Source organism: Dermacentor andersoni, chromosome 1 (assembly GCF_023375885.2).
Source record: "Dermacentor andersoni chromosome 1, qqDerAnde1_hic_scaffold, whole genome shotgun sequence".
NCBI lineage: Eukaryota > Metazoa > Arthropoda > Arachnida > Ixodida > Ixodidae > Dermacentor > Dermacentor andersoni.
Window position 1 is genome coordinate 81,209,258 of NC_092814.1, and position 17,813 is coordinate 81,227,070.

The following is a 17,813-nucleotide window of genomic DNA, read 5'->3' on the forward strand; positions in this document are numbered from 1 at the left end:
TCAATCTATGTCAATTTCACTCACTCGTACACATTGAATAAATCTGGAACTTCTAGATGTTTCTAGGTATGGGAACGTAGTTTTGCTAAAATATAAGTTCCAGAAAAGATGGTGTGCACAATTTGTTATATAACCTAGGCACACACGTATGTAGACAATTTAACGGGTGTAAGATGTTTACTGACCAGTACTCATTTAGGATCGTCAGGGGAAAACTGATCAATGTAAGCCAATTTCACTCACTCGTCACACGTAAATTCTTTTGTGGCGCTGTAAACTCAGGAGGATGTCTAACACAAAAGAAAATAAAAACACTTTTTAATTATTTCATGCTGGTCTGGCAGACACGTTAGCAACGCACTGGCAGTATAACAGAGTAATCAATGCAGAAAGTTGGGCTAGTTGCATTTGCTGCGACATACTTACTAGCACTAGCAAGACTAACGGAAAAAAGGTTGTTACAGGACAAAGTACTACACTTCAACTGACAAGCTTTACTCATAAAAACATGCAAGAAACCCCTATATGTTCAAATAAATGTGCAATGAAGCCCATAGGCGCCCACAGCAAGCCATTACAAAGCATTGATCAGGTTATTCTCAAGGTACAACACTTCTTTATCAGTGAGTGCCAGTGATGGAGTGCTTACACATTTATCAGCAGTTTATGAAATGCAATGCGCCTCAACTATTTCCCTATCTAACTGCCTAACGAACCGTCAGAGCACTTGCGTGTTATGAAAACACGGCGAGCATTTACGTGTACCATATTTACACAATTGTAAAATTTGAAGATCTAAAGTGGGGGGTCGACTTACAATCGAAACCAAAACATGGCACTGCCAAAAAAGCGAGACCAACAAGGTATCAGGGGAGCTACAACGTAGTTACAATTTTATGTTTGCTCTATGGCCCTACCCGTAGCGTTTCACTATCCCGCGCGTTTGTTTGCTTTTCGGAAGGGTTTTTCAACATTTTAAAGAGTTTTACAGTGCACACAACACTCATGGTGGGTGGGTGGGTGGGGTGAAGGATAGCTGACGGAAGTGCCGCTGTTCCATTCGCGACAGCACCCTCAGAACGGCGGCGCTTGCGGGGAGTATTGATAGTTCATGGAAGAGCAGACACCGCTCACGTGTTTCTCTGTAGCTCTTGGTTTGACGTGTTCGACTTGACTGCCGGCTAAGTGCTACTTCCATGCTTCTTCAGTCGTCATGAGTGCTCCAGGCCCACTAAACATTCGGCGCTCGTTCACAGCAGCGTTAAGAGGGTTGCCATTCTTAACGCCGTAAAAACAAATCACTGCGCAACGGGCCGCAAGTTCGATGTTTCCGATCGGGTGGTGCGAGAATGGCAACTGCAGCAAAGGAAAATTTTCACCTGTGATGGCAAGAAAAGAATTTCCCACGGACTGAAGTCTGGACGCTTTCTGGAGCTGTAGGCCAAGCTTGCAGCCTACGTCGCTGAAATGCATGATCAGTCCCTGCCAGTGAAGTGCGACATGGTCACAAAAGAAGCCTGGATCTTCGCCTTTTAAGGACCTGCTCTGACGTGAGTACGAGTGGCTGGTGGCAGAAGACCGCGAACTTATGCCAACTGGACTCGTCAAAAGAGCCTCCCTGACGGCTGCGTGTGGTTGGGTGGATTCGGCATGGACAGCCGTTCCACAAACTGTCGTGGTGCGGTCGTTTGCCAAATGTGGAATTTCGCTAGACGGCGACGCGCTGTGGGACCATAGCAGCGATGATGATGGCAGCACCAGTGAGGACGATGGCACAAGTGAAGACACGTAGTCCAGCGACCATGCCAGCTACCAATAAATTTTCATTATCGAATACGCCCTCTTCTTTTTTTTTTCCCCTGTCACACACAATATGGGGGGCTCGACTTACATTTGAGCCGACTTACAGTAACTCTACCGAAATACGGTACGTCTACACAGTGGTCAGTCAAGTGGCCAGCGCCTGCCAAAGCGTTTACAGCATTCCAATGCTGCCGAAGCCGGTTATTCAGGCACCTGCCTGTTTGTCCCACCACCTAAAAAAGGTGGCGAACAAGTGCAATGTGGGTGTTTTTTTTTCAGCACCACTCAAGCTCGCACAAATGTCATCATCATCATCGTCGTCAGCCTGATTACGCCCACTGCAGGGCAAAGGCCTCTCCCATACTTCTCCAACTACCCTGGTCATGTACTAATTGTGGCCATGTTGTCCCTGCAAACTTCTTAATCTCATCCGCCCACTTAACTTTCTGCCGCCCCCTGCTACGCTTCCCTTCCCTTGGAATCCAGTCCGTAACCCTTAATGACCATCGGTTATCTTCCCTCCTCATTACATGTCCTGACCATGCCTGTTTCCTTTTCTTGATTTACACTAAGATGTCATTAACTCGCGTTTGTTCCCTCACCCGATCTGCTCTTTTCTTATCTCTTAACGTTACACCCATCATTCCTCCTTCCATAGCTCATTGCATCGTCCTCAATTTAAGTAGAACACTTTTCGTAAGCCTCCAGGTTTCTGCCCCGTACGTGAGCACTGGTAAGACACAGCTGTTATACACTTTTCTTTTGAGGGATAATGGCAACCTGCTGTTCATGATCTGAGAATGCCTGCCAAACACACCGCAGCCCATTCTTATTCTTCTAATTATTTCAGTTTCATGATCCGGATCCGCGGTCACTACCCATACCTGCCAGCTTCGCAGGGAAGATATTAGGGAGATCTGACGGGGGGCTCGGAGTCAATATTTCACACGCATTTTCCATAACTGAATTTTTTATTTTGTTGCGACGGAGCAGGAATTGTATAGTTTTTGTTTCAAAACCACCAACAACCTACACAACTGGTCACTATCACTAAATCTTCGATGTGGCTGACACCGCCCTATTCAAGAAGTCCTTGGAGTACTGTCGTGCGTAACAATATGCGCCGCTGCGACACTTCGCCAAAAGAATGTGTCCCGAGGGTCGTGTCAGACATAGATGCTCGGAACTGGGCACGATTTTTTTTTGCAGTGCTGAACTGCCTCTCGCATTCAGCGTTGCTGTGCGGTATAGAGAGGATTCCGAGCATCACCGCTGAGATGCGCCCAAATTTCAAAAGCCCGTCTGCGCCTCTGAGCTGGGAGATGGCATTCCACTGGGCATCAGCCCGTTCCTCTTGCAGCACATCTGGAGGAATGACAAAAGCCTGCAACTTCGCAAACTCAATTTCCAGAAAGTTGAGAGCTTCATCTTTAGACTCGTGCGGCTCCTGTGGTAACAAGGTCGGAAACCTCTCCACAAAGAAGAGGACGTTACGAAATGACATGGTGTCAATGGATTTGACATCCGCAACTCATGCATTAATCAGTGCACTGTGAGCCAAAGGAAAGTTGAGCCAAATGTAATCACAGGCAGTGACTATGTATTTCCAAACAGCCTCAAAAAATTGTTCTTGTTCACTTGGCTTGAGTTTTTCAACGTGTTTAGCTTCTTGTCCAACCACAATGTCTCGATCATCCTTCTGCGCATCTTGGCTCTGGTAGTCAATCGTAAGCAGGTCCTTGTGCTCCTTTAGCAGGCCTGGCCTCACAAACCTTGAAAGGAGGTCCTCCAGAAGCCCAAAGAGCAGCGATTGCAGCAAGTGTACTTGAGGAGCTTGCGCTTGCAGGCGGGAGTTCAATGTGTCAAAGGCAGGGATAATGGTCTTTAACAAAAATACAGCAAGCTTTATTGAGATCAGAACTCAGGAACACAAACAGCCGTTCCTCACGTGTTATGCCTGGTGCCCCCCGAGTCTTCCCTTCCACATCAGCGCCCTTAGCCTTTTTCACTGTCACTGGTGTACTCTCTGCTGGCGTTTTTCTCTTCTGTTTGCACAAGATGGGCTCCGGTTGTGCAGTTACCGTTGACACCACTGTTGTCTTCAGAATTTGATAGTAAGACAGACACTGCGGGCTTGTGGCTTCTTTCTTCACCTCATGAAGGAAAAAGCTCAACAGAGGTGCCCACTGGTCCAGTAGCCTTTGCAGGCATTTCCCAAGCGACAGCTATCGAGTTGGCGCGTGCTTGAGGATTTTTCGGAACTCAACATTGTGCATTTCGTGAAACTGTCTAAGGGTAAATTTTCTTTTAGCACTCTTTTCCAAATAAAAAGAAATGTCCACGAGGACTTGGTCCACTTTCGACGGGAGGCAAGACGCCACTTCTTCAGCCGCAATGTTGATCAAATGGCATGGACAACCTATTTTTATAACATTTTAGTGGGCCTCTCTCAGCACTGCTGCTACGCCATTTTTTTCCCCAACATCATGTTGGCATTGTCAGAACCAAAAGCTATGCAATTGGATAACGGTATGTTCAACGAAGTGAGGGTATCTATAATCAATCTGGCAATGTTGCACCCAGTTGAATGGCCCTCCAGAGTGCTTAGCGCAAGCAGTTTGCTCTCGATTAAGCCCGATTCTTTAACGAAATAGGTGACCACGATTGGGTACAGCTGTGCTTTGCTATCGTTACTACCATCTATGGCAACCGCAAACACTATTGTTCAGGGCTCTCACCGTGCTTTCCTGCGTGTGGCGAGCCATCTCACCGAAAATTGCTGTAGTCTTAGTCCTAGAACATGCGTAGCGCTTCGCAACATCTGACTTCGGGAACATTTTCCGAAGCAGAGGTCCCACGTGTTCACAGGCGCTCAGCGGGATGTTGTGCTCCAGCAAGAAAGCCGTGAACAGGCATTCCGCACGGATGACATCACTGTCGTCTTGTCTCACGAAAAATTGTTGGGAGATGTTGCTGGTTCTCTTGGCACTGAAGGCTGCTGGCGTGCTTCTTCGACGAAACGGGCGTAGCCAAGTCGGTTCTACCGCCGTGCGAGATGCTGATGTTGCAATTGCAAACAGTGCAAAATGCATGATGCTCGCCTTTCCGCGACGCCACAATACAGCCAAAGTCTGCGGTATACTGCCTTAAAAAGACTTGAAGGTATTTCTTGCGCTCTTTACTCAATGCCATTGCCGACAAGTACGTAAAGGACACACTACACCAGGCACCGGAGCGCTGAAGCCATGGAGGAAAGAAACTGAAGAGAGGCCCTACCCCCTCCGTGCGCTAGGAGAAAAGTGTGGAGGAAGTGACGTAGTACATTCTCCTCTTTTTTTGCTGATTGTTTATTTCTTTGCCGTAGCGGCCACATCTTTCGGGCCACAATGGCAGCTTTGTTTTGGTTCCGTGCGCTCACACGTGTTGCTCCGTAGGTTTCGTACTGTGGCAAAGGCGCCGTGCGGGCAAGTTTGCATTGGTCTTCGTGTTTTGTTGCGCTGCGTTATCTGGACCGTGCTCTCCCGGATGTTGCTGTGGCCAGGTGGGACAGGAGGAACTAAAATTCGTGAAATGAATGCGCATGCAACGCTGTACGCAATGTACCGCGCCACGGCAATGGCTACGGACGAAGGAATATCCGCGGGTAATATTGCCCTTTTTCGTGGAATCACGCTAACGTGCTAACAATTGCTTAGTATTGCTGCGGAGCGCGCGGGTCCGAGCAGCACGGTTGCGCGCAGCGCGGTGTGGTTTCGCGAGAAATGTAAACAAGAGAGGAGAGCTGGCCTGATAGGCGGAGCAACGCCAACTTCCGGCTTCACTTTAGCTTCACAAAGAGTGACGTCAGGGCCTCTCCTTAGTTTCCTTCCTCCGTGGCCGAAGCCAACAAAGAACCTAAGAAAACTTCCGATGAGCGTGTGGAGGCAGCCTAGTGCTACCTACAAGAAATACCGGCACAAGTGGAGGGAAACTACAGGGAGAATCAGACCCTAGCGCCACGCTTGTGATACCCTGTGCAGCTGCGTAGAAATCTCCTTATGCATAGATGAAAACGACCGCGGCGCTTCGTTCGCATAAATAGCAAAGCAGAAGCGATTCTACGAGCTTCAATTCTGCGCTTGAGCCGCTATGCTTTTTAGACTCTTCGCTGATAACAATGTCAATCGGTGTCACGTAGCTCCGGCGCTATGTCGCCAGACTAGGAGAAGGATTCGGCCAAACACGGGCGCGTTTTCGGGAGATTTCTGTTTCGGTCGTACAATCGTACAAAACCATCAAAATTCGGGAGTCTCCCAGACAATTCGGGAGACCTGGCAGGTATGACTACCTGTCCTAAGTAGATGTATTCCCTTACTACTTCCAGCGCCTCGCTACCTATCGTAAACTGCTGTTCTCTTCCGCGACGGTCACTACCTGTCCTAAGTAGATGTGTTCCCTTACTACTTCCAGTGCCTCGCTACCTATCGTAAACTGCTGTTCTCTTCCGAGACTGTTAAACATTAGTTTTCTGCAGATTAATTTTTAGACCAACCCTTCTGCTTTGCATCTCCAGGTCAGTGAGCATGCATTGCAATTGGTCCCCTGAGTTACTAAGGTATTCTCTATTAACTCTTATCCCCAATTCTTCCCAATCCAGGTCTCTGAATACCTCTTGTAAACACGCTGTGAATAGCATTGGAGTGATCGTATCTCCCTGCCTGATGCCTTTCTTTATTGGGATTTTGTTGCTTTCTTTATGGAGGACTACGGTTGCTGTGGAGCCGCTATAGATATCTTTCAGTATTCTTACATATGAGTCTACACCCTGATTCCGTAATGCATCCATGACTGCCGAGGTTTCGACTGAATCAAACACTTTCTTGTAATCAATGAAAGCTATATAATAAGAGTTGGTTATATTCCGCACAATTCTCTATCACCTGACTGATAGTGTGAATATGGTCTATTGTTGAGTAGCCTTTACGGAATCCTGCCTGGTCCTTTGGTTGACAGAAGTCTAAGGTGTTCCTGATTCTATTTGCGATTACCTTAGTAAATACTTTGTAGGCAACGGACAGTAAGCTGATCGGTCTATAATTTTTCAAGTCTTTGGCATCCCCTTTCTTATGGATTACGATTATGTTAGCGTTCTTCCAAGATTCCGGTACGCTCGAGGTCATGAGGCATTGCGTATACAGGGTGGACAGTTTTTCTAGAACAATCTGTCCACCATCCTTCAACAAATCTGCTGTTACCTGATCCTCCCCAGCTGCCTACCCCTTTGCATAGCTCTCAAGGCTTTCTTTACTTCTTCCGGCGTTACCTGTGGGATTTCGAATTCCTCTAGACTATTCTCTCTTCGATTATCGTCGTGGGTACTGATACTGTACAAATCTCTGTAGAACTCCTCAGCCACTTGAACTATCTCATCCATATTACTAATGATATTGCCGGCTTTGTCTCTTAACGCATACATATGATTCTTGCCTATTCCTAGTTTCTTCTTCACTGCTTTTAGGCTTCCTGCGTTCCTGAGAGCATGTTCAATTCCATCCATACTGTATTATATTTCCTTATGTCAGCTGTCTTACACTTGTTGATTAACTTGGAAAGTTCTGCCAGTTCTATTCTAGCTGTAGGGTTAGAGGCTTTCATACATTGGCGTTTCTTGATCAGATCTTTCGTCCCCTGCGATAGCTTACTGGTATCCTGTCTAACGGAGTTACCCCCGACTTCTATTGCACACTCCTTCCTTAATGATGCCCATAAGATTGTCGTTCATATTTTCAACACTAAGGTCCTCTTCCTGAGTTAAGGCCGAATACCTGTTCTGTAGCTTGATCCGGAATTCCTATTTTCCCCCTTACCGCTAACGCACAAATGTGCAGGCTGGTAAATAACACGGAGAGTCAAGGTACATGAGCTAGGGACAATGTCACCCACTTGGTTGACTGCAATGTGGGGGTGGTATACAAAATTCCACTTCCCTGTGGAAAGTGCCACATTGGACAAACAGGCAGGTGCCCGAATGACCGGCTTAGGGAGCACCGGAATGCTGTAAATGCTATGGCAGGTACTGGCCACTTGGCTAACCACTGCGCTGATGTACATGTAAATGCTCCCTGTGTTTTCATAACACGCAAGTTCTCAGACGGTTTGCTAGGCAGTTAGATAGGGAAATATTTGAGGCGCATTGCATTTCAAAAGCTGCTGATAAATGTGTAAGCGCTCCATCACTGGCACTCACTGATAGAGAAGTGTACCTTGAGAAGAAACTGATCAATGCTTTGTAACGGCTTGCTGTGGGCACCTATTGGCTTCGTTGCGCATTTGGTTTTCTCCTACATGGCACATTAGTTTACGCGTCTGTCTGCACATTTATTTGAGCATACAATGGTTTCTTGCATGTTTTTATGAATAAAGCTTGTCAGCTGACGTCTAGTGCACTGTTCTGTACTAACTTTCTTTCCATTAGCCTTGCTAGCGCTAGTAACTATGTCACAGTATAACAGACGTAATGTCTGTTATACTGCGAACTACAGTGAAAGCGAAACCGACATGAGCCTGTCATGTTTGCGCCCACATAGATCTGACCAAGGCAGCAAAGGGAACCTTGCTACAGGTGTGCCAGCTGTCAGGTGCTACTTTGTATAGCACTTTCTTTTTATGAGCACCACATTAAAAAGGTGCTCTAAACAGGTGGACATCCTAGTTAATTATTATTTGATAATTGCTATGTGTTGACTGTAATCAGAAAGACTTATCTGGTTAAGGCAATCATTAATAAATCATTTATGTGGAACATGACATCGCACTGCTAGTAGCATGAAATGTCTACTAAACACGCAAACAAAAACTCAACGGGGGCAGTGGGGGAAAAAAATCTGGAAGTCAAATAGTTTATTATATAATATGTACATTATAAATACTGTGCATGCTCTCTGCAATACATTCGTTGACACCAGTACCTGCAGCCTGCCTATGCCTTGCTGGTGAATGGGCAAACACTACACTGTGTCTCTCCGGAATATGTTGCAATGGTGACCACAAGCTACCTGTCTGCCTTGTAGACTACAGCTAGGTAGTTGGGAGACCCAAGAGTAAAAATTGCTTGCCTCAGCAGTGCAACAGCCATTTCATGTAATATAAAGAGAGAAGAAATCAAAAACTAATTTCACCATAAACAAATTTCCCTCCTTTTGTACCCAGCCAGTGGCACCATTCTTCTCATCACGAAAATAAGCATGGTATGGTCTATTTACCTGCTCTGGCTTTAGGACATTGTAGATTTCCTCATCCCTGAGTATGCTGCAAGCAGACAGAGGCACAGCCTGATTTTGAATTGCACGGGCAGCTCGCCCATGCACACGAAGAATTTCTTGCTCAGCCGACAAAACTAACTTCTCCTGAAATAAGGAAAGCACAGATAAATACATAACCCAAATGCAAGTGCTTCTGAGTCAGCTTACCCGTTCAATCAGATGCTGCAACCTCAACTTGTATCGCTCACGTTCCTGGTCTAGAAACAGGTCCCGCATTGGAGACCCACTCAGTGACTGTGGCAGTGGAATCTGAGGATTGAAGAAACGCATTACCAAATGCAGTGCTCCACAGTAGACAAGCTGTAAGAATAACACTGCACAGATAAGTTAACTGGCCAATAAAGTTCTAGATTCTTAAAACCACTCCAATTGCAAGAACTGTAACTAAAATAAATGAAAATTTTAGAGTGCGAAATGAGATCCTTTTTTTTTTCTGAAGCATCAAGACCTGCCAATATACTTCCACCAGAAGTAGGTTTTGTCCGTTTCATGCAGCACAGAGTAGCAGCATGCAATGTATACAAATATTCAAAGCTAATGCCAAGGTACATCAACCATTGCTTTTAATCCAAGAGCATCATACAGTCGAAACATGGTATACTGAAAATTGATTTAATGAAAAATTCATAGAGCCTAATGAATTGAAAACCTTGATGCAATAAAGTTAATGAACTTATGTCCGGCATAATTTAATAAAGTTTGGGGAAAGTATGAGTAAACATGTCACAGCAAACCAATAAGTTACACATTACTTTGAAATTTATTCGGGTATTGCTGCACTAGACTCATTACAATGCTAGTCTGAGATGGACAGTTTTGCTTTTACATAATGGCATATTTAGCTTTTATGGAATAGACCATTTTCAACTTTCAAAGTGCATGCAGAGTGGCCTGCCAGTGGCAAGATTACAGTACTCCTAACTGCTTTCCTCCTGTACATGGATTCAAGGTAACATTGAGGGGAATTCAAAGAGAATCCTACTGTAGATTTTTTCCTATGAACTTTAGAGCGATCTTAGGGGGTATGTCTCCTGAACATGACACTTATTGCAGAATCTTTATTCTCACTTCCCTGCCTTTTGATTTCGAGGGCTAAGTGGGTTTGTAATGGCACAACACAACATGCTTCTTACCATAGTTGCCTTTTAGACCACTAAGGACTACAAATACTACTACCATGCTTTGTGGCAGCAGTGGCATGGTGAAAATTACCGTGAAATTAGTCTATTGCTCATTTAAGTGTCTCAGCATTGCAACTCGACATTACCTTACCAGATGATGCCAGCTGCTTTGTCACAAACGAGTTGAAATGTGTACCGTTTTTCTCAGTGCAGCCTTAGCCCAAAATTTTTGCTGTTCGTGAGGATTTTTCTATGCAAACCCGTATCGCTCGGCACAAACTGACTTCGAAAAAACCAAAAACGTGCAATTTCAGCTAATCCTCGATAAACTAGGAATCGATAAAAATGTGTACACATACGATGCAGCGTCCGCCGCTGTAGTTTCCCTACCCCGATAGCAAAGACCTGGGCTGGGAACACGTTCCTTTAAGAAAAAACCCAATTCTCCACCTGAGCCTATCGTGCCCGCGCACCTATCCATATCATTAACTAACATTTGTAGCATTCTTCCTAAATGCAATGAAATTTCGTGATACTTAGATGACGGTGAATGTGATATATTGGCACTTACGGAAACTTGGCTCAGCTCTGAAATTACGGATGGCGAAGTTCTACCCGATTCTAATGTTTATACCATCTATCGCAGAGATAGGGACGACAGAAGAGGTGGTGGGGTATTGCTCGCCATAAAAAAACATATCGCGTCACTTCTTGTGCCGATGTCTTCCACTCTCGAAATTCTGTGGGTCTGCGTAACATTTCCCCAATCGAATACAATTTATCGTGTATGCTACAGACCACCCAATAGCTCTTACAATTTCATTTCCGAATTACACGGTAACATTACGTCTATTCGATCCAAATATAACAAAGCTGACATTTTTCTTCTTGGTGACTTTAACTTTCCAGACATTGACTGGCAAAACTTGCAAGGCCAATCACGTGCACCTTGTGAGTTCGTTCAACTAACACTTGATTTTTCACTTGTGCAATTAACAAACCAGCCTACTCATATCAATAACATTTTGGATCTTGTTCCATCGTACGCGCCCGAGAGGGTTAACACTATCACTTTTACGGATGGGTTCAGTGACCACCGGTTATTACAATTCACAGTTCATACACCTTCATGCTCACATCACCTGAAAACTAAACAAGTATTTGATTACAAAAGAGCAAACATCAGCGCTATTAACAATGGTATGGAAAGCTTCACGTCCTCATTCTTAGCAACTTTTTCTGATCGGACAGTCAACGAGAATTGGTGCCTGTACAAAGAAAAGTTAATGGAATTAGCCCATGCGCATATACCAAAGGTTTCACTTCGCGTTAACTCATCAAAACCATGGTTCAGTAAAGCTCTTCTTACTCTAAAGAAAAAAAAGAAGCGTCCTTACAGGACTGCCAAATGCGTTGACACACTTGTGTCTTAGAGCAAACATAAGTCTTGTGATGTAGCCTACTGTAATGCCCTGTGTCAAGCCAAGCAAAAGTATTTCTCTTGCTCTCTGCAATCACTGCTTCAAAACAACCCAAAAAAATTTTGGAAAACGATCTCTCCCGTTAAAGATTCCGACATTTCACAAATACTTGATAGCTATGGCTTGCCGATTGCATGAGAGCTTTCAGCATCAATCTTTAACAATTACTTTACGTACGTATTTACAAAGGAAGACCATTCGAAAATACCAACACCCATCGAACTTGATTATACATACATGGCCCCCATAAATATAACAACCACAGGTGTTGCTGAGCTGATCAACAACCTCAAGACGTCAACTTCTTCCGCCATGGACAGTATAAACTCAAAAATCTTAAAATATACAGAGTATTCTCTAGCACAGTCTTTTCCTGCTTGTTTCAACAGTCCCTCTCAACAGGGGAAGTTCCGTATGACTGGAAGGTCGGTAAAGTTATACCTTTCTTTAAGTCTGGCGATAAAAGCGCTGTTAACAATTACTGCCCAATATCACTAACAAGCGTTCCCGGTAAGTTACTAGAACACATAATCTTTTCAAACGTGGCAAATCACTTGGAAACTACCAAGTTCTTCTTTAAACATCAGCATGGTTATAGAAAAGGACTATCATGTGAAACGCAACTATTCGAATTGACTGCGGATATTTTCCTAAACATGGATAAGGGCACACAAACAGATTCCATTTTCATAGACTTCGCTAAGGCCTTTGATCGCGTTGCTCATTGCCGTCTCATAGCTAAACTTTCATGCTTAAACATCGATTCCCTAACAGTATCTTGGATAAGAAATTTCTTGTCACTCTGTAAGCAATTCACCGTCGTCGATAACTTTAATTCCAGTATCAGAGATGTAACATCTGGTGTACCACAAGGAAGCGTACTCGGACCATTACTTTTTCTGATCTATATTAACAACCTGCCATCCGAAATAACGTCATCCATTCGCTTCTTCGCAGACAATTGTGTGATCTATCGTCAAATCTGCTCACCTTCCAATCACGTCGCTCTCCAAAGAGATCTTGACCGTATTACTAACTGATGCTCTTCTTGGCAAATGACCCTAAACACTGATAAATGCAAACTAATAACATTCACCCGCAAAAAGACATTTTCTGCTTTCGATTACTCACTTGATAAGAACCCTGTCACACGCACCAACTCATACAAGTACCTCGGCATTCTCCTTACACCTAACCTGACATGGTCTGCGCACATCGAAAAAATAACTGCTAAAGCCTCACGTACGCTCGGTTATCTTAAACGCAACCTGCGTGATGCACCTGTCCTCACTACACAAATCGCTTATCAGACTTTCGTAAGGCCACAACTGGAATTTGCAGCCTCTATCTGGTCACCTCATTAAGCTTACCTAATCGCGACTCTCGAATCGGTCCAAAACCGCGCCGCCCGTTTGACTAGCATTAAGTCATCTTTATCTCTCTCATCTTTTGAATCGCTAAGAACCATAGGATTGCTTTGTCTATTTCACAAAATAATCCATAGCACTCGCCCGTCCACTCTGCCGCTCACTTGTCCATCTCTTACATCTCGGCGACTGCATAATCATCTCTGTTTCCAGTGCATCTTTGGCCGAACAAATGCTTTCAATTCTTCCGCGTTACCACGTGCCATTCAGCATTGGAATAACCGATCAAACGACATAGTTGACATTCTTGACCCAGTATCCTTCAAAGCACGCTTATGCACATTATTTCCATAATTCATCACAACTAAACCATACTGCGCACCTAAGTAAATACTTGTAGCGAAGTTGTATAGTTTTTTTTTCTTTTTGTTTTGTTTGAATGTTTCTTTTGTATTGCTTTAACATTGTTAGAGACTTGCTCTTTCATCTTCACCTGCTACCATTTGTATAATTTCTTGGTACTCCTTTTCTGTTACTTCACACAGTAGTTTTTTTCATTTATCGCATTATTTACATTGTTAGATATTTGTTCTTTCATGTTTACTCGCTAACAATGTATAATTTCTTTTTACTCCTTTCTTTTTTGCTAATTCCCTGTATCCTCCCCTCACGCAATACTCCTTCGGGAGCCTGTGAGGTAAATGAATTAATAAATAAATAAATTTCTTGGTCCAAGAGAGCCCATGCCCACAAAAGTAATTTTTCTTTTTTGCTCATGAATAAATATTATATTCGCATGAGTGCTATGTGTTTTCAACGGTTTACACATCTGGCCATTTACACAAGGACGCTGACTGTCTCTCTCGTCACCCGGTAGACATTCCAGACTACAATTCCCACGACATTGATGCTTGTCTTAGTCGTTCCAGACTTGCGTGACATTCCTAATGAACAATGCCATGATGACTCTTTGCATCAGCTGTGCGATCTCCTCATCAATCGCGCAGCTTCTACGCATCCTGACCCCCACATCAGCGCATTCGTACTCCGCACGGCATTCTGTACCAATGCCATTTTAGCCCTGACGACCAAGAACTTTTGCTCGTTCTACCTTGACATCTTCGGGCACAAGTTTTTGAGCAGCTATACGGCACACCCACCGCTGGCCACCTCGGTGTCTCTTGTACCTACGACCATATACAATGACACTTTTATTGGCCCAGTCTGTATCGCTCTGTGCGCTGCTACGTTGCTGCCTGTGCACTATGTCAGTACCGTAAGCGACCTACTGGATGCCTACACCCCATCGATGTCTCTGCTGAACCATTCTTTCGCATCGGCGTCAATCTCCTAGGCCCTTTTCATACATTTGAAACCGGCAACAAGTGGGTCGCTGTCACGACTGACTACACGACGTGTTATGCCATCACGCAAGCTTTGCCGACAAGCTGTGCTACAAACGTTGCGGATTTTCTTCTGTATGACATCATACTGCACCACGGGCTCTGAGGCGGCTGCACCTTCTTGTCCCGCGTTGTCGAAGATCTTTGTTCCTGTTCTGCCATGCCCAAACTATCCTCCACCACATATCATCCACAGACCAATGGACTAACTGAGCGGCTCAACCAGACGTTGACGGAGATGCTATCCATGTAAGTTTCTCCGGAACACAGTGACTGGGACGACACACTACCGTACATAACCTTTGCATATAATTCGTCCCGTCACAAGACCGCTGGCTTTTCTGCCTTTTATCTGCTGTTCAGCCGCCACCCAACTTTGTCCTTCGACACACTCTTTCCATCCCAACTGAGCATGCCCGCGACATCTTCGTCAGGGCTCACACAGCTCGCCAGATCACAGTCTCCCAGGTTGCGCAAAAGAGTAGGTGCGACACCCAGCACCAGGATATTTATTTCTCCCCTGGGTCCCTAGTTCTTTTATGGACACCACGCTGCTGCATTGGATTGTCCAAAAAACGTCTCCCGTGCTACACAGGGCCTTATAAAATCCTATGCCAGCTCAGCGATGTAAATTATGAAGTATCCCTGTTGGACTATCATTAATCGTCTGTCGCTTTGCCCATTCATGCTGTGCACGTTTCAAGGCTGAAACCCTGTTTCACCGCGACTTCGCTCCCATAAACAATACCACCAAGACGGTGGCTTTCCGACTGGGACGTGACGTTACGGAGAAGTGGGGCATAGTCATAATATGACAATGAACAAAGACGGCAATTTGTCAAGAAGAGTGTGAAACTGGTTCGGGCAGCCACCTTGTGCAATGCAGATAAAAACTGAATTTTTGGAGCAGTTTCTGGGGTTGTAATGCTGAGGAGCACCAATCCCGGAAGCATGAACACAAAGGTGTGAGTGGGCCAATCCTGCTACCAGTGCATAATAAGTGTCCTTGCAAAAGTCTTTAAAGGGACACTAAAGGTTACCAGAAAGTCTAGTTAAAGTGAAAAAGCGATGCTCTAGAATGTCTAAGGCGTCAATATAATCGCGAACAGAGCTTTAGTAACCGAGAAATTGAGGTAAATGCTTGACACGATTTGAGACCCCCCAGCGACATTCCGGTACTAGCCAGATGACGAAAGCACTCCTCATCATAATTTATGTCACTAGTACTCAACTACTCGTATTAAAAAGATCATTTCATTAGATTATAAGACAGAAGAAAATGCTACTTGTCTACTTCTATTCGATTCTTAAAAAAAATGACATTTGACGTTACCCTTGAGTAGTATGGGTGATCGAAAGGTTTCGTTTTCGCTAGACTCTGCGCGCTCGACTTTGCGCTGCGCGCGCTTTGGAGTTTCACTTGTTTCTTTATCGCGTCGTGCTGCGGTGGTCCTGCTGGCTCGCGAAACTTGCATTTGGAACAAGCAGCGAGGATGCCACGTCCATGTGATGTCGTGGGATGCGCGAACGGTCCGCGGAACTTGGCCAAGGGCAGTTGCAGCGGCGAATCCAACGTTACTTATCACTGTGTGCCAACGAGTGAACCTCTCCATTCGAAGTGGTTAAGTGCCGTACCTTTGCCACAGTGCGCTGGCAAAGAGCCGAAAAATCACGTAGTGTGCTCGCTCCACTTTCGTCCAGAAGATTACGAGTTCAACGCCGACTTACTGAAGTCGTGTGAAGTATCTTTCAAAGCAGGCCGTCGTCGTAGTAGTACGCAACGACGCCGGCAGCGCGAGCCCTCAACAGCAGGTCAGGTTCATCAGTGCTTAAATCGCTGAACTCGAGCCCAGCATCGCGAGCTAATGTGTCGTTGTCAGGGTCATCCATTGCAACGAGCGTCGAAGTTGGCGTCATAAAATAAAGAACCAGCTTATCGTCGTGCGTTTTCCCTTCCGCTAGCCACCATAGTTCCACTTTCGCGCTGCTGTCGGCTCTGTCTTGGCTCTGTTTCTGGCCGTGCGTTTGCGTTTTGTGCAGAAAAGCCGTAGCACTGTCTGTGGGCTCGCCGTTTTACTCACCGATGGCGCTACGTCAGTATGAGACCATGACGTCAATACTCCTCGATCGGAGGGCGGGTGAATTGAACTGCGCTAGATGTACGCGGACGCTTAAAGTAAGTCTCTCTTTCGCACGAAACAAGCGTTTCGAGCTTTCTGGGATGGTATTTCAACAGTCCACGTTGACTTAATATTAACCTTTAGTGTCCCTTTAACACAGCAGACTTAAACATACAAAAACACAGTGTGCTGTATGGAGGTGGTTTTATTAAAGCAATACCTTTGGTTCACGAACGTGTGCCTCATTATACAATGATTGATACGGTGCATCTGCACTCAGTTCTACAGTGAGAGTTGCACGAATGTTAAATAGTGAGAGCTATGGTGTGCAGGTTTGCGCGTGTCTTAAGGGAGAGAGAGAGAGAGAAAAAAAAAAAAGGAATCATGCTGTTATGTTTCAGCTGACCATACACAACGTTGTAGAGGAGCAGACAGCAGCAGTAATCATATTGTGATAACTTGCGGATGACTATGAGGTAGGAGAAAGTGATGTGAATGCTGAAATTATCGAAGTATAGGATCTCGTAATGATACCACATTACAGTCACTAGAGTGAAGCGCGAGGACCTGAGAGTTCTTTTAATCAGAATTTTCAGTATTTAGTTCTGCACAGACATGACTTTCTCATCCTGGCTTTTTGATTGGCACTTTTTCTTGACAAGTTTTGTCAGAATCAACTAGCACGTGCATGTGTGCATGCATATGTGTGTCTAATAGCTATGTAAAAAAATATGAATGAGAAATAAAATCAACCATAGCTTATAGGCATATTCAAGTCATGGGAGTATCAACTGAATGGTGACTGGAATGCAGCAAATGATAGAAAGTGACATTTTATAGTATGTACATTTTAACTGCGTCACAATTGTTTGCCCCGACACTGAAATTCCAAATGAATTAAAAAAGTTGTTAGGGGGGGAGGGGGGCAAATTGTACCATGCGAGTTCTATCGTGACTTCTATGTATTGGTTCTATGCATGAGTTCTATCATACTGTCAACATTGTAAAACACAGGTACTACAAGGTACTACTACTAGTACTACTACTAGGTACTACTACTAGTAGTAGATACTACTACTACAGGGAGGCTTTGTTCCGGCCGCAGAGCCCTCCACGTCTCAGTAAGGTGCCTGGTGGTGGTCTCGTGCGGACGATGCCCTCTCGGTGAGCGCATATTCCCCCTCATCTTTTAAGAGGTTCAATACTTACAAGCATTT

General features: G+C 44.9%; 1 protein-coding gene across 6 annotated transcripts in view; it reads right to left on the reverse strand.

The window, feature by feature from the left end:
- Positions 1-17,813, reverse strand: part of LOC126546038 (uncharacterized) — a 69,156-nt gene that overhangs the window by 11,608 nt on the left and 39,735 nt on the right. For 5 of the 6 annotated variants that reach the window (XR_011892485.1, XM_050194102.3, XM_050194101.3 and 2 more), the window contains exons 6-7: positions 9,252-9,353; positions 9,045-9,188 (exon numbers count right to left, since the gene is read on the reverse strand). Coding sequence is in view for 4 of the 6 variants with exons in the window: in XM_050194102.3 (XP_050050059.2) it covers positions 9,045-9,188; positions 9,252-9,353 (246 nt within the window). In the remaining 2 variants the exon portion in view is untranslated. Of the gene's footprint in view, positions 1-243; positions 291-9,044; positions 9,189-9,251; positions 9,354-17,813 lie in introns of all 6 variants that reach the window. The other variant, XR_008608620.2, reaches the window with a different exon arrangement.